The 19,047-nt window shown below is 34.7% G+C and overlaps 1 protein-coding gene across 3 annotated transcripts in view; it reads right to left on the bottom strand.

The window, feature by feature from the left end:
• Positions 1 to 19,047, bottom strand: part of KCNH7 (potassium voltage-gated channel subfamily H member 7) — a 206,896-nt gene that overhangs the window by 69,353 nt on the left and 118,496 nt on the right. For 2 of the 3 annotated variants that reach the window (XM_030952660.1, XM_030952662.1), the window contains exons 3-4: positions 11,833 to 11,988; positions 3,923 to 3,955 (exon numbers count right to left, since the gene is read on the bottom strand). In XM_030952660.1, coding sequence (XP_030808520.1) covers positions 3,923 to 3,955; positions 11,833 to 11,988 — 189 coding nt within the window. The remainder of the gene's footprint in view (positions 1 to 3,922; positions 3,956 to 11,832; positions 11,989 to 19,047) is intronic. The other variant, XM_030952663.1, reaches the window with a different exon arrangement.

Here is a 19,047-nt window from a genome sequence, read left to right as displayed (position 1 = left end):
GTGAAAAAAAACCCTATAATGCTCTTTTTTATCAATTACGCTGAAATTCTTAAAAACACCATTCATAAGGATTTCTGGCATTAGACACTATTCAAGGCTTTTTGTTGGCACTCTATTTTAGTCATATTCATGGTGCTGCAGATGGTCTTTTCTGCCTCACCACGTTAATATGACCACGTTATACTGCATTACTGATTTAGCTGTCTAACTGCAGTTCAGCTGGAAAGAATACTCAGCGAGAATTTTGCTTCTTGTTAAGACTTTTGGGCGTAAAATAGAAAACTTAGATGAGCAGCTTTTTGCTTTTCTTCTATATACTGTAATAAATAGTCTCAAACCCTATTTCCTGCTTTCTAATTTGAATATTCCTAAGAGAAGGGGTATTGCTATTCTTCAGTGAACAGGTAATGAGCTACATGGTGTGTTGAACTTTCATCTCTCTCCTGTAGCTAAAGTTATCAGGGGGCCCATTCAGAATTTGTGTAGTTTACTGATCTGAGCTGAGCAAGGAAGTGTAATAGCACAATTTGTCATGCAGCAAAATTCATTCAGGCCTCACGCCTGCTGTCCCAGTATAAAATAAAAGTGCCAGTGGAAGCTCTCCTGGCCTTCTGCCTATGGGGTGAAATCTTTTGTTTTGTAATTGACAGCCCCTGCTTTGTCTAAGTATGATGTCAGAGCTGATGAATCTCGCGTTAGAATTCTCAAACACGTTTCAGATGCAACTGGCTATTTACTATGAATTCAGAAATAATATTACATTAAAATCCTTATGTTTATTAAAGACTAGATTGCCAAATTCTTCTTAATGCTGAGTCAGAGATTTGTATGATTGTGTCTTCCTAAGATCAGTTGAGGAAAGCAGTTGAGCCTGAGTCACAATTCCAGGCGTACATTCCACCTCCTCCTTTATAGCTAACTTTACTGAATAAGTTATTTGCAAATGAGTTAATCTGTTGGTTGCACAGCTGTTAAAGTTTCTAAATAGTAGAACTCAGTCCAAAAATATCACTGTAGATGATATGGGACTCTTCTAAACTGTTTGCAGATAGAATTGTCTCCAAAGTCTCAAATGCAAATCAACTTTTTTTGTGTTCGGGAACCTTTTTTTAATTCTGTCTCATATTTTGGGAGATCAAAGGAGAAGACTTAGTATTCATGGAAAGAAAATGTTTAGATTAATAGTTTTGGGGAAGAAATGCAGGGAAAAACCCTATCTTGATAAGAAAAATTAATATCCTTGTTTTTCCATATGTATTGCAATAAGAAGTGCTAACATTATAGAAAATTGTTATTCTTAGACACTGAATACAACCATATGGGATTTTGTGTCAGGAAAAAAAAAAGGAAAAATGAAAATTAATTCCCAAAAGACCTTATCAACAGCTACAATCATGATTGCAAATTTTCTGCCCCATCAATACAAGACGATTCCAGCAAAAATATCTGAACAAGAATTTCTTTTGTAACCCAATACACTTGCATGGCTAGTGATTCTTGTGTCTGTTCTGTGAAAATATTTCATAAAAGAAAGGGAAATTATATTTGGCCTGATCGTTGCCTTGATATAGTGAAGGTATTCCCCAAATTTCTAGTGATGAAAATGTATATTTACATACAAGACACAGTGGCTAAGTCAGAGAAATGCCTGCAGCTGAGAGAGTTTTACCTTCTCTGTAATTTTTTAGTGGTCTCTGGGTAGTGGTAGATGGTGTGTTATGTCCCAAAGTTTGTTTAGGCCATGTCAATGGGATTCCTGCAATACCATCCCAAGCACTGAAGAAGGGTAATCCTAAGAGATGGCTGCTGAGAAATTGTGATCGCTCCTCAAAGAATTGCTCAGCCAGCTTTTGTAGCACCACTAGTAGTATTGTTATTTTCATGCTGATGCAAAGCAGTTATCCAAACCCCAGAATGTGAAAGCAAAAGGAAAAATATTGGCTGGTCTAGCTGGCAGCTAGATTTAGTGTATTTGTTTCAACTTTCTCTAGATTTAGACTTTCCAAAATCAAATCAAAGGAGCTCAGATATACAAGGAGTTTACAGAAGGTTGTCTATGTGAGGTGTAGAAACTGTCAGAACTGTTTTCTGATGTGATATGCCACTTCTCCTAGGCTGAGAGCTGAACCAAAGTGAGCTGCTCATGTTTCTGTACAACCTGTTGTCTGTGGTAGGGTGTTGAAGAAAATCAGGTCTTGGATAGTTTTACAATACTGAATGACTGGTCTAATATGAAACATATGTTACTTTTTCAATATCTAGGATTAAAGAATAGAACATACATATCCACAATGATCAACCTATTTTAAACAGATTTCTTGACAAGGGCAGGTAAGATAGGGCAATTATGACAGATTGTCCTCCAGAGCATGGGCTAATTCCATAATACCTTTATTCTGAAACCTTCCCCAAAGAATAAGCAAAATTGCTTTCACAATAGTAGCGCAAGTCAGACCTTCACTGAAATATTTTCTCATAATTGAATGTCACAGAATTCCAGGATTTAGGTTATCAGAAATATGTCACAGATAGTTATTGAATTGCTGCTCAAAGGCTTGGAAATACCATCTAGCAACTCATGTGATAATGCCTTATTTTCTGTCTGGGCACAGCAGGCCTTGGGACAAAGAATTACAGAAAGAGACAATTATGGTTTTTTTCAGTTCTTTTTCCCAAAACGTATTGAAGCATACTTAAGTGGATAATTTTCTTGCTCTGCTCATTAAATAATTTATTTTCAGAAGGGAAAAAACAAGGCATATGCAATTATTAACATTAGAAGCTAGAACTCATAATTCTCAGACACTGAATACCCTTATATTTTTTATCCTCTGGTGTGGTCTCCTTTAATTTTGGCACTTTTAGTTTTCTGTAAAATTTAAGGTTGCATGTGTCTTCTACAAGTATAAGAAACCAGCAATCTTTATGTTCTCTTGTAAGTGAGAAAGATTTTACTTTGATATCTGCACATAGGAATCTATCAGAATATGAAAGGAACGGAATGAAGTCTCTGACTGCTTGTGAGGCTCTGCTGTGTGTGGTTGATGAGTGAATTTAGTCAGACCAATGGAAACAGGATGTCCCTCAAAAGTCATAATCTTGATATCCTTGAATGTTAATACCAATTGGTACATTTACATGTTTTTCTTCCACTTGTCGATAGAAATGTCATTTTACTTTATCTTATTCATTAACTTACAGGAAGTGCTTTTGTAAAAAAGATGTATGAAAGAAGAATTTTTTGTCCTCTCAGAAAGAGATTTTACTTCTTGCATTTTTATTTCTTAAATATGATTAGAAGTATGACAGAAAAAAATAAGTAAATAACTGCAATGAAATAAAAGAGCAAGCATCACAGAAAATTTTATATCTAAATTATTTATTACCTAGCACAATATTTAGCTGTCTTGGTATGACTATGGTGGTTTTTTTGGCAGCTGGGAAAAATAATTTATTCTGTCTATTAAACCAAACTCTCAAGAAGTTCTCAGCCCTTCATCACCTTGGCTGCCAGGCTTCATAGGATAAAAAATATTGCTTTTCTCTGAGACAGGAAGCCTGAAGATGTTTGCTATGTTTTAACACTGAATTCATAAACCACTATCCATTTCTGCAATGTGTTTTGTCTCATATATTGATTGAAGTTTTTTATGCTCTGCATACTGCAACTTTCAGTAATAATAGGATGAGAAGTATCATTAAATTTGGATTTTATATGTCATATAATTATACTAAATTTAATAGTTTACCTTTTATATCTATATTTTTGCAGAAATAAATATTCAGACAGTGAGAGCAAGAGCCATATTATGACTTGCACTCTTCTAGAAATATATAAAATGTAATGAGATCTTGAAATAATATAGCCAGAACAAAGCAATAAAAAGACTTTTGTAGACAGAATTTTAGAAGATAGATTTACCTGAAGAAGAGCCACTTGAAAGGTTGTTACCATCTGAAATACAATTAAACTAAATTTACAAAAAGCTTTTGCTTGAAACAGATTCAAAAAATAAACAGACTATTAAGAAAAGAAGGCAGAATATCAAATTTCCACATATTTTAGAAGCAAATTCACGTAGCTTAAATTCAAAGACAATATATGTAATATGCAGAATAATTGTTCTGAATGTCCACTGACTTTTGAATTAGAAAATTTAAGAATTATTCAATTAAGAAATATTTAATAATTACTAAATCAATATATGTTTGCAATTACCAAGTTTTGAAGTTGGCTAAGGTTCCAGACAGAAAACTAAAGTAGGTGCACTAATATGCTTTTTTTCATGAAATGGAACTTCTAATTAATGGTAAAATTTTTGCTTGACAATGGCAATTTTATTTGGATGAAACTTACTGAAAGTTGAAGTATTTTTCATCAGAAGAATAGACTTTATTCACTGACACTTGCTCAGAATATGAGCTTAGTTTCATTTTCCTGATAGGCCTCACTTATTTCATCTCTTCATGGCAAGAGCTCTTCAGACTATGTGTCCTTGCCAGTTGCTGTCAGGTTTTTGAAATGCCACACTTGCCTGGATGCTTAAACAATCAAGTAATAATGATAGGATTCTATGCTTGAGAAGTAAGACATGGTGGAGGTAAACTCCCTTATTTTTATCTATGGATCTACTTTGTTTTCTTATTCTAAAGCAAGGCTTTTCAGGTTGAAGGCTATAAATAAAAAAGCATATTTCTTGTAAACCTCCATCTAAAATCTTCTCAAATCCATTGGAAATCTTTCCTGCTTTCTAGTAGAGTCATTTTTGTCTAAGCTTGAGATACGTTGATAGTTCTGATTTTTTTCCTCTTCAAGGTCAAAAACTATAATTCAATTTGGCAAGCGCACAGATGTGTTAAGTTCTCTGTGCTAATTCTTATTATGAATAATAGAGATGTGTCTCTTTCTTCCATCAGAGAATGAAGCAAAACTCACTACCTTTATACTTTCCTGAGGGTATGTATTATAATGTGGGATGACTTCAGAAAATCATTATCTTAGCCTTCAAATTACCTCACAGAACCCCCCTGTTTTAAATGTCCTGAAAGGAACAGCTAGATAGGAGACCTGTTAAAAATTAATAAAAATATATCATTGGAAGACCTGTGTGGTATGCATAAGTTGCCTCCACTGAAAGCTACTGAAAGTTGTGTCACTCTCTCATTTTCAATCTCTTTAAGCAGAGATAGGGTTTTTTTTTACTGAATGTTTGTACAAGACATAGTAAAATAGCTCTGTGATTGTAGCTGGGTGAGGCTGTAATTTAAGCAGCTAATTACAGTACATGGAATCCAGGGAGGCTTCCTTTCTGAGCTGAGCCCCAACAGCAGCCATCATGAGGAAACAGAAGTAGAGCTACCCCACTCATAATTCTCTGCAGAAGAAGACTAAAAAAATTATTTATCTCAGTGGCTGTTCTATTAATTTAGGCAGCTAGGCATTTGTGGAGCACTGAAGGTGGCAGTAGCAGAGATTCTTCTGTCTTTTGCTGGTGATTGGCGTTTGGCCATATTCCTTTGCTAAGAGTTCAACACTGTTTCAGTTTGCCTAATATTTACTGTAACTTACCTTGGAGACAAATACACATAATTGGCACTGGGGTTTTCAGAACCATGTTGCTGGTTGGCTAAATAGAAACCTTTGTCCTCCTGAACACAATTTTTCTTGACTGGCCCTCACTGAAGATGAATTTGTTTCCAGTGGTGCAGCTAAAAATAAGATCCTGGACAAATTTCTCATTACATTTTGGGCAAAGTCAGAGGTTTACTCTTACTTATACATGCCATATTCTACAAGGCAAAATTGCATGCTTCAAGCAGTATGCAGTATTTCATGACAATATGGCAGTACTAATATTTCTAGGACTAAAAATATGTGCTTGCCTTTCACTAAACAGCAGTATTTACTTATATAGCAAAGTGCTCTGCATAGAGGAAAGCAAATACTGTGTTTTTAAGCTAGCTCTTTTACTGGTAGGAAAATTTAAATTGCAATTGTGTTTGTTTACATCAGTGTATAGAGTGTTCTCTGCTTCTCAGATGTAATTCCATGGCTAGGGCCAGGAAAGAGGAAAACTTGCAGAAGCGTAAGCACCTTGAAGGTTGTTTCAAAGGTTTTCTGATTATAGTTGTGGCTGTTTTAAGTATACTATTAGCCTCTTCATTTTATTTGAACCTTATCCAAAAAAAGTTATTTTCCATTTATTGGATGCATAACAGATCCTCTCATTTCCTTCACAGAAAGAAATCCAAGAAATTATTCTAGAGTGTCTTTATTAGGCTTATAGATTTTGAAATGATAGGAAAATCCTGAAATATCTCTCTTTGGCAGAATGCAATTACATGTTTAATCAAATAACTTTTAGGGCTTTCTCCCATGAGGTAATAAACATGGTGTTTGGGAACCAATATTTAGCTTATAAGTTAGTACTTCTAGCTAGTCAAACTGTTTTGAAATTAAAAGAATTAAACTTGTGATAAAGTTACCTCATCTGACTAGCTATTTTAGCCTACTGATTAATAGAAGTTGTGATCTAGACAGGACTGGATTAAATGCTGGAAAAAGCATTATAGGTTAGTAAAAAGGTAGAATGCTCTAGGTGGAGCAGAAAATGAAGACAACTCAGAATTAATTTCTGAAAGGTTTTTCTCATTGCAATCCCACAAATGGTCTCTTTTGAGCAGAAAATTGTAGCAACATTCTTCATATTGAATTCAGGATCCTCAAACTATGGATTTCTTCAGTTTGAACTGGCTGTTGTTTTTCTGAGTTCAGTCTATGTCATGGTTGATTTTGATATCTTGTAGTCATTAGTTTTACAGACAAGAAGTATTTCACAGCTTTGAGGAATAGAATCAGATGCCATGAGCAAATAGTAACTTATGCCACTACTTCTGTAAATTGCTGTAAAAACTCCTCATAAAATAATGGAGTGGATGGACATGCCACAGTGGAATGTTTGAGAGATTTGGGAATAAAATCAGACACTAAGGGTCTCTTTCCTCAATCATACATATAAAAGACACATTTACACCCAGAAGTTATAGCTAAACACTTCATAATAAGGATTTCAATGAAGTTTGTACCACACACTGAATGGGAATTCATATGTTATTTTGGTTAACAACTGTTACTAGTTGATAAATTTAAATTATAATTTGCTAGTGTTCAAAGAAGTTTTTTGCTAAGGTGGTATAAAATCACATCTCTTCTTAATTTAGTTCATTGTAGAAAATCTACTCAAAGCTCTGTGCCCATTTTTACAGTGAATCTAACAGGAAGGATTTCTCTTTTACCACAAGTATCTTGCTAAATATACATTATTTATGCATTATTTCAGTTGGAGTTTAAAATTTTGTACAGCTTTGCAAATGGGTAGATTCATGAAAATTTATGAAGTACATTTTTGGGAATAATTTTTTATCATTATAGTGACAATCAAGCAACTGTTAGTGTCTTAGAAGGTGTAAGAGAGAACAATCCATAAGAACAGTTAGAGATGAGTAAAATCCATTTTTAGGGCTTATGTAGCTCAAAACTATCAGTCTTAACACTTCAATGCACTACACAAATATTGCTTCATTTACAAAGCAGGTATTTATGTCTTCAAATGTTCCACATGAAGGGGAGTAAAGTTATTAAGTGCTTTTATCTTGGGTATAGATGTTAATTTCTGGAATTCTAAATGTTTACATGAAACATTTTAGAAAAGGCAACACAAAAGCCAAGCAAACTTATTAGAAAATAATTGAAGTAATAATAAGTAGAATTCTCAAATATGGAAATGAGACAAAGCTTAGAAACATTGAATGATGAATGGGCATCTCTAGCAGAAATCAGTTTCTCTAAGTTTCTCTTTAAGTGCACGTTGTACAAATATATTCTTACTGGAGAAGAGGATGTTATCCAGTTGTGGGAAAAGTAAGAACAGAGGAAATTTCTGCATGTCTCTGAACACAAAGATGGAACAGGGGTAGGATTAAATTATGTTTGATTAGAAGTTTAAAAGAAAAGATGTGGCAAAAGTTTTGGGCTATACCCTTTTTTCCTCAAAAAAGAGAAGAATTATATATGAACAAGGGCTTCCTTAGTTTTGCTAGGGAGCTGGCATACACTGGAAAATAGAATTGCTGCCAACTACAAAAACAACAAAACAGAAAAGAGTGAAAAATCAGTTGGCTGTGATTTTTTTTACAGGGGAAGTGCATGCTAAGATCTTCTGAAATTTCACTATTTGGTTATGCAAAAACTGTTCCAGCTGCCAGTGAGAACTGGTGATAAATTCTTGCCAGAAAATATAAGGGGAAGAAAAGGACCAACTGAAAGAACTTTTACACTGCTATTGTGAAGCCACTATCTTTGCTTTTCACATTCCTGCCTATTCAGACATTTGCTGCGTATAAGATAGGAACTCTCGAGCACCAGATGAGAAAGGATTCTATTTATACTCAAATGTGCTCATCAAACTCCTGCAATATCCCTTTTCTTTTTAATCTATTATTATCATCTGCCAAGCCCAGTGCTGAATCAGAACCTAGCTGTGTTAGCCATCATCCTGGCACATAACAAAAGACAGGATCCTTGTACTAGAGAGCTTACAAACACTGTTGGAAATATCCGTCAGTATTCAGCTGATAAATCTTTAAATTTTTGCCTGTCTAGAGCTAAATGCAGTCATTGAGCTAAACCTAAAAAATGCTACTTGTCTTCCATAGGTCTTAATTTTTTCAGAGGGCCCTCAGACCCTTTAACAGATTAAAATCCCTCTTTTCTTCACAGCAGGAAATGCTTTTTTATTACATTGCATTAGATTTTACAGAATCACAGAATGTTCTGAAATGGAAGTATCACTGAGTCCAATTCTTAAGTGAATGACCCATACAGGGATCAACAACCATCCACAGCCTCAATGTTATTAGCACTCTGCTGCAATCAACCGAGCTCACCTCAGTGGCAATTTCTGTCATGAGGAACCCTATGGTAAGTGGTAGTGTTCAAAACTGTTGGCTGCAGCTTGCAGAATAGATGCTTTTAGAAAAAAGGAAAGGCTTTTCGAAGTTACACGTGATAAATTTCATCAACTCTTGATAAATCCATTAGAGGAAGGATGAGAATATGAAAAGTTATCTTATTTTCTAGGGACTGGAAAATAGCTGCAATCTATTTGCTTCCTAATAACTTTTAATTCTCTCCTGCAACCTGACTCGGTCTTTTTTTTTTTCTTTTTTTTTTTCCTTCCCTCTCATGTTGACAAGGCATTCTAATTTGAGAAATCTCAATCTAAGGAACTCTGGAAAGAAATCTCTCATGATATGTGTGCTTCTGGGTAGTAGATGTTAATGTAATCTGAAATATTTTGTCTTTTGTCATTAGCTGTTGCTTTTCCTGGTTGTCAGAGATGCATTGCACTTGTTATGTGTCTGGTTCCCTCTCTATTTTTATTCTCTAAATTGGTTGCTGCATTCAAAGGGATTTTGTTGCTTTCCCCCCCCACCCCCGAACCAGTACCTATTACTGTCCATTTTGTGTGTGATCCTGTGAAAAGAGATCACCTGATCTACCTATTCTAAATAGAGTATGATGATGAAAAACTATCTGCTGGAGAATCTGCTGTGTACCTTTCTTATGCTGGGAACATGACTTTAAAAATGTTTTCACTGGTAAACAATCCACCTTTTTTGACTTTTTTTTCTGGCTTATTGGTCTCTCTCTGCCTTTTCTGTATTTCAAGGCTTTTTTCTGTTTTAGTTTAAAACAGCTATTGAACTGTACACAATATCTTGCAGTTATTTCTGGATGTTTTGCATAGCTTGGCCTCTTTCTTGCCAAGAGGAATTTTTGGCTATGTAGCATATTTTGTATCCCCATCCATCCCATCCGGCCCACATAACAGTCTGCTCTGAAACCATAAGCAACTCAGAAGATGAAGCAGCCATGTGCCTGCTCTAGTTTCTGCCAGTTTCTGGCATCTGGCTGTACCCACTAGCAGGAAAATGGTTCAAGTCACCTTTCCCTCTCTCCTTTTGCACCTTGATCTCTGTCTGAGAGAGATCAGTTATGTACTGATCTTGGAGGTCCGCTTATTAATTTTTCAAGAACTCTCAGCAAGGAAATCCCCTGTGTACATCAGGTGTAAATACCATAAAACAAGAGAAGGATGTTTTGACGAAGTGAGGGTATTTTTTGCAGATTTCCTCTTTAGTGGCTTTTCACTTTAAAATGCGTCAAGTGATAACACTTGAAAGGGTACAGTGATGTGTCACAGAAATGAGAACAAAATGTTCTTTTTCAAGACATGAAGCTCTGTTTTTTCTACCCAATTGGTATTTTACCTTCTATTTTGTCCATAAAACCACAGTAAGCATGGCCAAGCTGAACAATTTTATCTATGTTATAAAATTGCCTTTTAAACGAAGCAAGGAAGATGTTTCAATCAAAAAACCATAGTATACTAAAACAAAACCAGAATATGGTTAGGGTTCACCTGATGTACTTATAATAAACTTTTTCTGATGTAATTTTTAAATTTTTCTGATACTCCTTAATAGGATTTTAACAGTATCATTAGCAGAAAAAAGTGTTATCTTGGTATCCCAAAAAAATCCCAACAAAAGCTGCTGTATTGGTTATTAAAAAACCCTCAACCCAATGCAAAACAGAATAAGCAAAGGAAGCATAGAAGCACAAGGTTTTAAATATGTACTGTAAAGACTATTTACAAAGGCTTTTTAAAAAATGTAATATTTGGGGAACAATAATTATTTGCAGACTGCAAGGTTCCAGTAATGGAAATTTCCTTTGCTACATTCTTATACACCCTGTCATTGTAGGTTTCTATGGATGCTTCAGACACTGTGCAGTGTTTGCATCAAGAAAGTTCTCTCCTTGCTTCTCACAGTGAGAATTGTACCAGTCTTTATTTCTTAAATAGAGAATTCTGAAGTGTTGATTTAACAATTGGAATACTTATGTTCCTTTATTGTACTAATGTTAAAGATTATCTCACTGTGAAAAGGTATTTTCCAAGTGTTAATGCTCACTCTTAGACCATGCTGTGCTTGACTAAGAGCTTGTACATGCTCTGTGTACAGATGTGTTCTAGGAACTCTTGTAGTAAGAGTAGATTACGTGAGTGGAAACATAAAGCAGAAGGATTGTGTGGTGTTTCTGCACACAGTGAAGGTCAGCAAAAGAGCGCACGTTCTGCAGATAGTGGGACAGAAAGCTACACAGTGCAGTTGTATAAGAAGTGGACATTTGTGTTGAGTTGTCTGATTTTGACAATACTTATGCTCCAGAGTGGAAGGAAAGCAAAAGCATTTCCTGTGCATCCACCCATCTACCCTCCATCCTCTAAGTCAATCTAAATACTTCAATTTGATAAAATCAGGATATTTAATTATGTTTTAACTGATTGCTATATTTTTAATTTAATCACATTTCACCAACTATTAATCAAATGACACCATTTTAAAAAAATAAAATATAACTATTCAATTTCAAATAAGCTAAGATGAAATATCTGGGCTATATCACAATGCTTTTTTAAGTTTTCCATTTGTAATTGATTTTTGTCAAGGGTGAAAGATTCCAGTTTTTATGAAGTTATATGTTCTAGTACTATTCACAAGATCTAGGCTGTTAGTACTACCAAAGATCTGATAGATTATTTTACTATCATCTTGCAGTAGGTTTGCTACATTTAGCTTCTTATGATTTCGGATTATTGAGTCAGTCAGTGGGATTGCATCCTTTGCTAACCTATTGCCCATGTTGATTATTTTGCCAGATAAAAGTAGAGGTAAGCAAAAAAATTTCATTGTGTAACTTACGATTTACAAGTTTAGATGGTAATATTGGCTTGCACTTCTCAGGAGATGTCACATTCTCTTCATCTGTTACATACTCAAAATTAATAATAAACATCATTGCTACTCCCTCTTGATTTTTCACTGGAATTATGTGGGTGTTGCAAATGAAGGTAGATCCTGCAGATGGATTAAAAAAAAATAAAGAAATATATAAATGGAAGGAAACATTTTTTTTTTTCACTTCAGTAAGTCTAGTTACACCAACAGACAGTGACGAGTATTTATTTGAATTCAATAATTGAGCATCAAACATATTATTCTTTGATTTAAACAGTAATGTTTTCATAGAAAGAAATACCACTGTTCATAATTTCTTGGAGCCTTACCTTTACCAAAAAGCATCTCCTTTGAAATGCCAATTTTACTTTTTGGTTTCTTTTGTTCACTGTAAGTGCCTATATAGATGGACTAGTAATATGGAGACATTTAACACCAAAAGTAGAAAACTAAACACTGTTCCAACCACAGTCCTTGCGAAGAAAGCAGATCCTGATTCTTCTAAATGTTGAACATTCTTCAAGCATTTGGTTCTATTACACAGGATGAGTCATGCATTAAGTATTTATGGATGTAAATATACCAGTATTCTTATTTTAGCTCTCAGTCTTCTGGGGACGTTGGGGAAATGTTTAGGTTTGTGTTAAAAATTTTATTTGTTAGTTGTTTTATACTTCATCACAAAAATCTTCTAAACTGTGCTAATAATTTTCAATAATTTTCAGAAGGGTTTGAATTAAGTGTTATATACAATTTAAAGTATCCTAGCTTTCACATGTGTGAAGCATACTCTGCCTATACTAAAAGTAATAGAGAGTGTAAATTTTCAATACCTCTGGTGCCCAGAATGTTCTTGTTTAAGAACCTAATTACAGATTTAAGGAGTTCTTTGTGTTAATTCTTCCACTATGGCTTTAGAAGTTTCACTTGACAAGGTGATTAGTTTTGATTCTTTCTATTAATGTTACAGAACATAGTGGTTCCAAAAATAATGCGATTGCTGTAAGTAATACAATAATTTGCTAAAAACTTCATGCAGACACAACTGTGCATGGTGCAGACACAACAGGGTCTTTCTATGATAACTAGGGACTGGTTTAATGTACATCATCTGCAATTTAGGCACTCAAATGTAGTAATCACTGAAACTTGACAGCCTGTGCAGTTTGACAAAAACAGATCTTGATCTAGATTGTACACGAGTGTTTTTTTTTTTGTTTGTTTGTTTCCATTGAGGAGAGAGATAGCACAATTTATATCATTACAACCAAGACCAGATTCTGGCCTCTAATATTTAATGCAGTACTTGCTATAATGTGGTATATGTGGCAATTCGAGTTATGTATAAAATTGACATACTGGCCTTTCAAGTTTTGCAGCTATAACTTCCATCCATTTAATAAAACAGTTAAGCTGTGGCACTTGCCACAGTTTCCATGGTAACAAGCTCAATGTCTTTAGTAAACAGAAAATAAGCAATTTAAGACTGTTCCATTAGAGCTAAAAATAGAAGTGCTGCAGGCCAACCATTGCAACATAGACTGGTTAAACAGAGGGGCTGGAGAGAATTCAGAATAATCTTTGTGGTTTTAGCTAACAAATAAAATACATACTGAGTTCAAAAAGTCAAAATTATATTTATTGATTTGCTTGGAAGGAAATGATATGTATGGTTTTGACATGAAAATTTATAGGCTGAGCAGGTATCCCCCAATATCTGAAGGTGGGGCTTGGCTGAGGCGTGCATGGCTTTGAATAACACTGCAGTGGATCAAAGGTTTGTCAGTATTTGCAAAGGATAATGATGAGGACACTTTAAAAACTTTTCTGCTTTTGAAGGCAAGGGTGTTTCAGCTTTTGAAATGCTTCCCACAGTGCTAAGTAATGACACTATTTCCCATTTGTGTAGAACATTCCTCCCTAAAGAATTTACAAACCTCATTTGTACTGTATCTAGGGATTTGCATCTCTGGGGAGATGCAGGAGTTGTTTAACAGTCCACAGCTTAAGAACATGGCAAAAAGAGCAGATGATTGAAAGTTTAAGCTGTATGTAGGTATATTTCAGGAACAAAAACCAGGAAAGGTTCATGTGTGGTTTAATTTAGCATGGTTCCTTTGAAGACCAAATACACCACAGACTAGTCAAGTCCACTGTAGTTCATTAGTCTGAATTTTTCCAAGAAACCCAGGCTTTTTAAGAGGAAAGGAATATTTACGTTTTTTGTAATACTGAAAGTGGAATGCTGAAGTTAACCAAAATATAATGACAGTCGCAGTCACTGTTCCTGACATTGTTAGTGTTTTTCTTTAGTACAGACACTGCTATCTGCTATACACTTCTCAGTATCTAATTCTATTGAATGGACAATAAGGAAATACAAAATTCAAAATAGCAAGGAATATTCTAATATGATTTAAAAAGAAGAGATGGGTACAAAGAAATAACATTGACAAACTCAAAAGATAAGCTTTGAGTTGCTAGAGTTTATAGCAATAAAGAAATAATAAGAAGAAGCTTGTTTACAAACATTCTTATTCTATTTGCACTCTGGCATCCCACTGTTCTTCATTGCACTCAGCATGTTTTCCCTGTTTTGTCTCTATGCTGAATATTTCAAAAGTAAGACATGCTTCCAATGAGCAATAAAAATGGTAATGTTGTTTTTGGAATTTGCATTTCTTATCTAACAGACCGGGCAAGTGGATGATTTAATGAGAACAACTAAGAAAATAATACCTTCATATTTAATAAATTCAATAGCCAGCAATATATCTGAATTTTCTCATGATTACTCCTGAGGAGTAATCATGACATTTTTTATCAGCTTGACTTCCATGGTTATAGGGACTTGTATACTTTTATTTAAGACATTGTAAAGCCCACTGTTTCACCTAGTTAAATTAGTGGAAAAATAATCATATGGGAAGAACAGATTTCACTCCCCTATTTGCTGGGTGGATATGATGTATGATTCCATGGTTATGTATTCAATAGTATGATTTCACAAGACCACACAGCCTTGTGTGAAACAAGTAACTGCTAAAATACATACACAAGTGACAATAAGTATTTCAGAAATAATGATGTAGAGTATAGCAGGGTTATACAAGGATCTATTACACCATTTGAGCAATTCTGATGAAGGAAAACCTATATATCTATCTGTCTGCATAGTGTTTAAAGCGGACTTGCTTCAAAAGATCAGTACAAGGCAGGCACATCAAGTCAGTTAATCTGGTTCATAAACATTTTTTACATTTTCAGTGATCTTGTATGGAAGAATTTTGGGAAGATTTTTATCAGAATGCATCTTCTAGACACAACTGCATTCATTTATTAGAATTGTGGTATTTCCACTTATAAACAATTTGGAGAAGACAATGCAGCTAATACAACAGTGAAGACACTCCAAATTCTCATGTGAAAAAACTCTGACAAGTAAACTTTGAAAAATGACAAATCCAAACAACTAATTTGATTCAGCCTTCCTGGGAACAAAATCTTCACAGGCCATTTTATATGCCAAGCTCAAAGGATCTCTAAAAAATGAGGCATTTAGGTAATTGTCCTAATTCTGCAAAATTGCCATGGTTCACACAACAAGAACCTTTCAAAATTTATCGTGGTTCTACAGGATGGCTCTGGAATCCTCTTGCCTTGAATGGGTTTTACAGGTGCTATCTGCGTTTCACCATATAAAAATTTAGACTCCTGCACTCAGTACAAATTTGAGGACAGCCTCCAGAAGGCGGAGACTGGTTTCAATATATTTTGGAACCAATCTTCGCTCCATGTGCCAAAGAATTTATGACTTCTCAGATATTTTTTGTTACTAGAGCTGCTGTAGACAACTGACTAGGGCTATAGAAAGAAAAATATTGAACATGTCCTCTGAATGCATGTAGAAATTTCTGGGCAGAGTGATCTCATACTCAAGTTTCCTGGGATTGTGATAATTTTTTACTTCTACGACCTACAGGTAGGCCAGTGTAGGTATCTCTACAATCCATAGCCACTTCTGCTCATTTAAAACTGAAGATAACAAAGAATAAATCAAAACATAACAAAGAAAGAGCCAACAACAGCTTGCCTACTAGAATAAGACCAAATACAGTCAAAAAATAGAGGCAGAGATACTCTGCATTTCCAGATCTCGACCATCCTGTTTGCTGTTTGCCAGACAGCTCTGAATTAAACATGTCTGCAGACCACAATTTTATGGTAATACAGGGACAAGAGAAAGATGCTGGATATTCTTTGCACTTTTATAAAATAATCACTATTTTTATTTTGGAAATAAATACCCTCCAGTTCCCTCAATAGGATTCTCACTTTGTCATCAAAACAAATGCTCAAAATGCCTTCTCTCAGAGGCATAAACTTAAAACTACCAATTATAGTAGAAATGCAATTAAATATATTTCATATTCAATTGTGTACTCAGCTTTGTCTTAATTCTATCACCATTTTACTGAAACGGAGCACAGAAAAGTCCACATAGTTCCTGTTTTGTTAGTAATGCAGTGAAATGTTGTTTTCATAGATTCTTTTTTGACTAGTTAATGTGAAATTATTAGAGTGTGATGGCTATTATAATACATAAAAACTTAATATTGCTCTGTTAAGCAAAAGTTGACTTCTGTAAATGCAAAGAATGCTATGCATTCCAAAACATAACCAATCTTATTTTGCTATCCTATGTCCATGTTTATAGCCTTCTTTGTCCTTTCATCATAGCATGGCTTTTGGGTTTTGCCCAGTGTTAATAAGAACTACTCTGGGGAAAGAAAAGAGAGATAATCTGAGGTAGAATTAATGTGGAAGATCAAAAAACCTTCTCTATCTTTGCCTGTTCATAATGTAGTCTTCATCTTTGGGATAAGGAGCCAAAGCATGGCTTTCTACTGACGCCTAAACTTCACAAATTCAATATCTTCTTCCTTCCTAATGGCCAAAAAACCCCATCACTTTCTACTTCTTTCAGCATGGGAATGGTCTTTGAAAGGTGTAATACTTTTCTAGGCAGAACATAAAGGGAATTTAATGAAATTAAATTTATGTGCTAGTCTTGGAAAAGGAGATACTGTCCTGCTTTGTGCAGACATTCAGGAAGGCTGAGATGGGGAGCTTTATCCACCGTGCTCAGCATACAAGTAGTAACAAGCCCCTTAGGACCATATAAAATGCAGTTAATGAAAGTCTTGTTCTGTAGCCTAAACTGGTGTTTATAATCCATTTTGTCACTAAATGCTGGCAGATAAAGGACATAGACAAGCTTTTAATATGGAGTGAGGAAGAGTTACAGGAACTGTGATGTAGAGGAATTACTTGGAAGGCAAGGTGGGAAGGGGGATACAATATCTTGTGAAATAAAGCTGCTGCTTGCACAGAGCTGCTAAGATTTTCACATTCCTGAAATGCCCTAAGAATTGGGAGAATATTCATATTTTATACAGCTTTGTGTGAGATGTAATTCTGGCTTTATTTCCTGCTGTTCCATAGCTACTTTCAGCCAAACTTTAAAAAAATTAATAGAAGCCAAAACCTTTGTTTTTCCAATGTTCAAGGTTCTAGTAAAATTTTGAAAACTTGTTTTAGAAAATAAATACTGTGAATGGTAGAGAAGAATGCACCTGAAATTGACTGGTTGTAATTTATTAATGAGACCAGTATAGCAAAGTGTTTTGTATTCTTGAAAGATTACAGACAAAGAAAAAGAAATTGGAAGAAAAACAGTGCCCAGGGAATATTTGCTCTGCTTTGTGTGGTTTTTGTGACTTATCCGTGAAGAAAGTCCTTTCTTTTATGCTTAAAATTCAGAAGCCTATTTAGCCCCACTTTGAAGTCCACTCTAAGCAAACACTGTGTTAGGTAATGTTTAGTTGGCATTTAAGGACAATTGCACTGGGGATGTCTATTGAATATTCAAGCAAAGCCAGTTTGTCAAATAATGAGGCATGATGTGTGTTGTGATGTGGGGACTCAACATGACCAATCAAGGACTGAAAATCCAATTCTTTCTGTTTCTATTCAAGCATAAGCCAGGAACAATGCAGTATGTCATAAGGAATATTGTTTTAAACAATGCAAAGTTTTATGTTCTTTCTAAAATTATGCTAAGTCTATTCCTGTAATGCTGTGTTGGAAAGAGTCATGCAAAATTTCACATGGTTTTATGCTAAAGGACTCCTTTAACAGCAAATACCTTTGCAAATCTATTTTTCTGTTAACTAAAACAAAGATTTATTAATAGATTTTCACAGCTTAGTCTTCTTATTTATACAATACAAATGAGTGGAAGAAGGATTGAATCTGCCCTGAGAATATTTCCCAGCACTTTGTGATGTAGAACTACGTCTCTGGAGGCAGATACCACATAATTACTTGTTCAATTCAGTAACAAACCCATGAGAAAGATATTGGACAAATGCTTTTGTCTGTTTGTACCTGCAGCTTTTTGCATCTTTGCAATTGGTGTAATTTATTTAGACCTTTGGAGACATCTGATTTGTAAATACCCTATTTAAATTTTGTCACAACTTTGGCTTATAGGAAAGAATTACCTTTGGATGTTCCTTTCTTTCTTGCCCTGCATTTGTTATGTAGCTGCACGCATAAGGAATAGGAGAAAACTTGATGCTAAGATTAAAGATGATTATATTGGTAGCCAAAAAACATCTATTCTGGGAATCCCAGTTTGCATTGCAATTGTTGCCTGCTGCTGCCCTTCAATTGGTAGTACTGGTGTAATGGTGGTACTGGTGTATATATATATATATATATATATATATATATATATATATATATATATATATATATATATATATATTACTGGTGTGTATATATATATATATACTGGTAATTGGTGGTACTGGTATAATTTTATTTTCTTCTAAAGGTGTTAAGACGGAGACATGAAAAGGATTTTAATCAAACCAGCATTAAAAATGAATGAAGAAATTAAGGATAACTCAAAGAAACTCTTGATCCCATTTTCACAATTGAATTAGTAGATAGCAGCCCCATAATATTAAACTGTGTCTCATAAATTTCCATACAGAACTTTGGGCAATGGGTTATACAATTTTCTTTATGTTCCACCTGTATCTTCTGAGCTGTATGTCACCATTTTCCAATTCCATCTGACTGAAAATGAGCCACTGTGAGTGGCAAGGA

Source organism: Camarhynchus parvulus, chromosome 7 (assembly GCF_901933205.1).
Source record: "Camarhynchus parvulus chromosome 7, STF_HiC, whole genome shotgun sequence".
In the NCBI taxonomy this organism is placed as follows: Eukaryota; Metazoa; Chordata; class Aves; order Passeriformes; family Thraupidae; genus Camarhynchus; species Camarhynchus parvulus.
The sequence above is the reverse complement of the archived record's forward strand: the minus strand, read 5'-3'. Positions and strand labels throughout refer to the sequence as shown.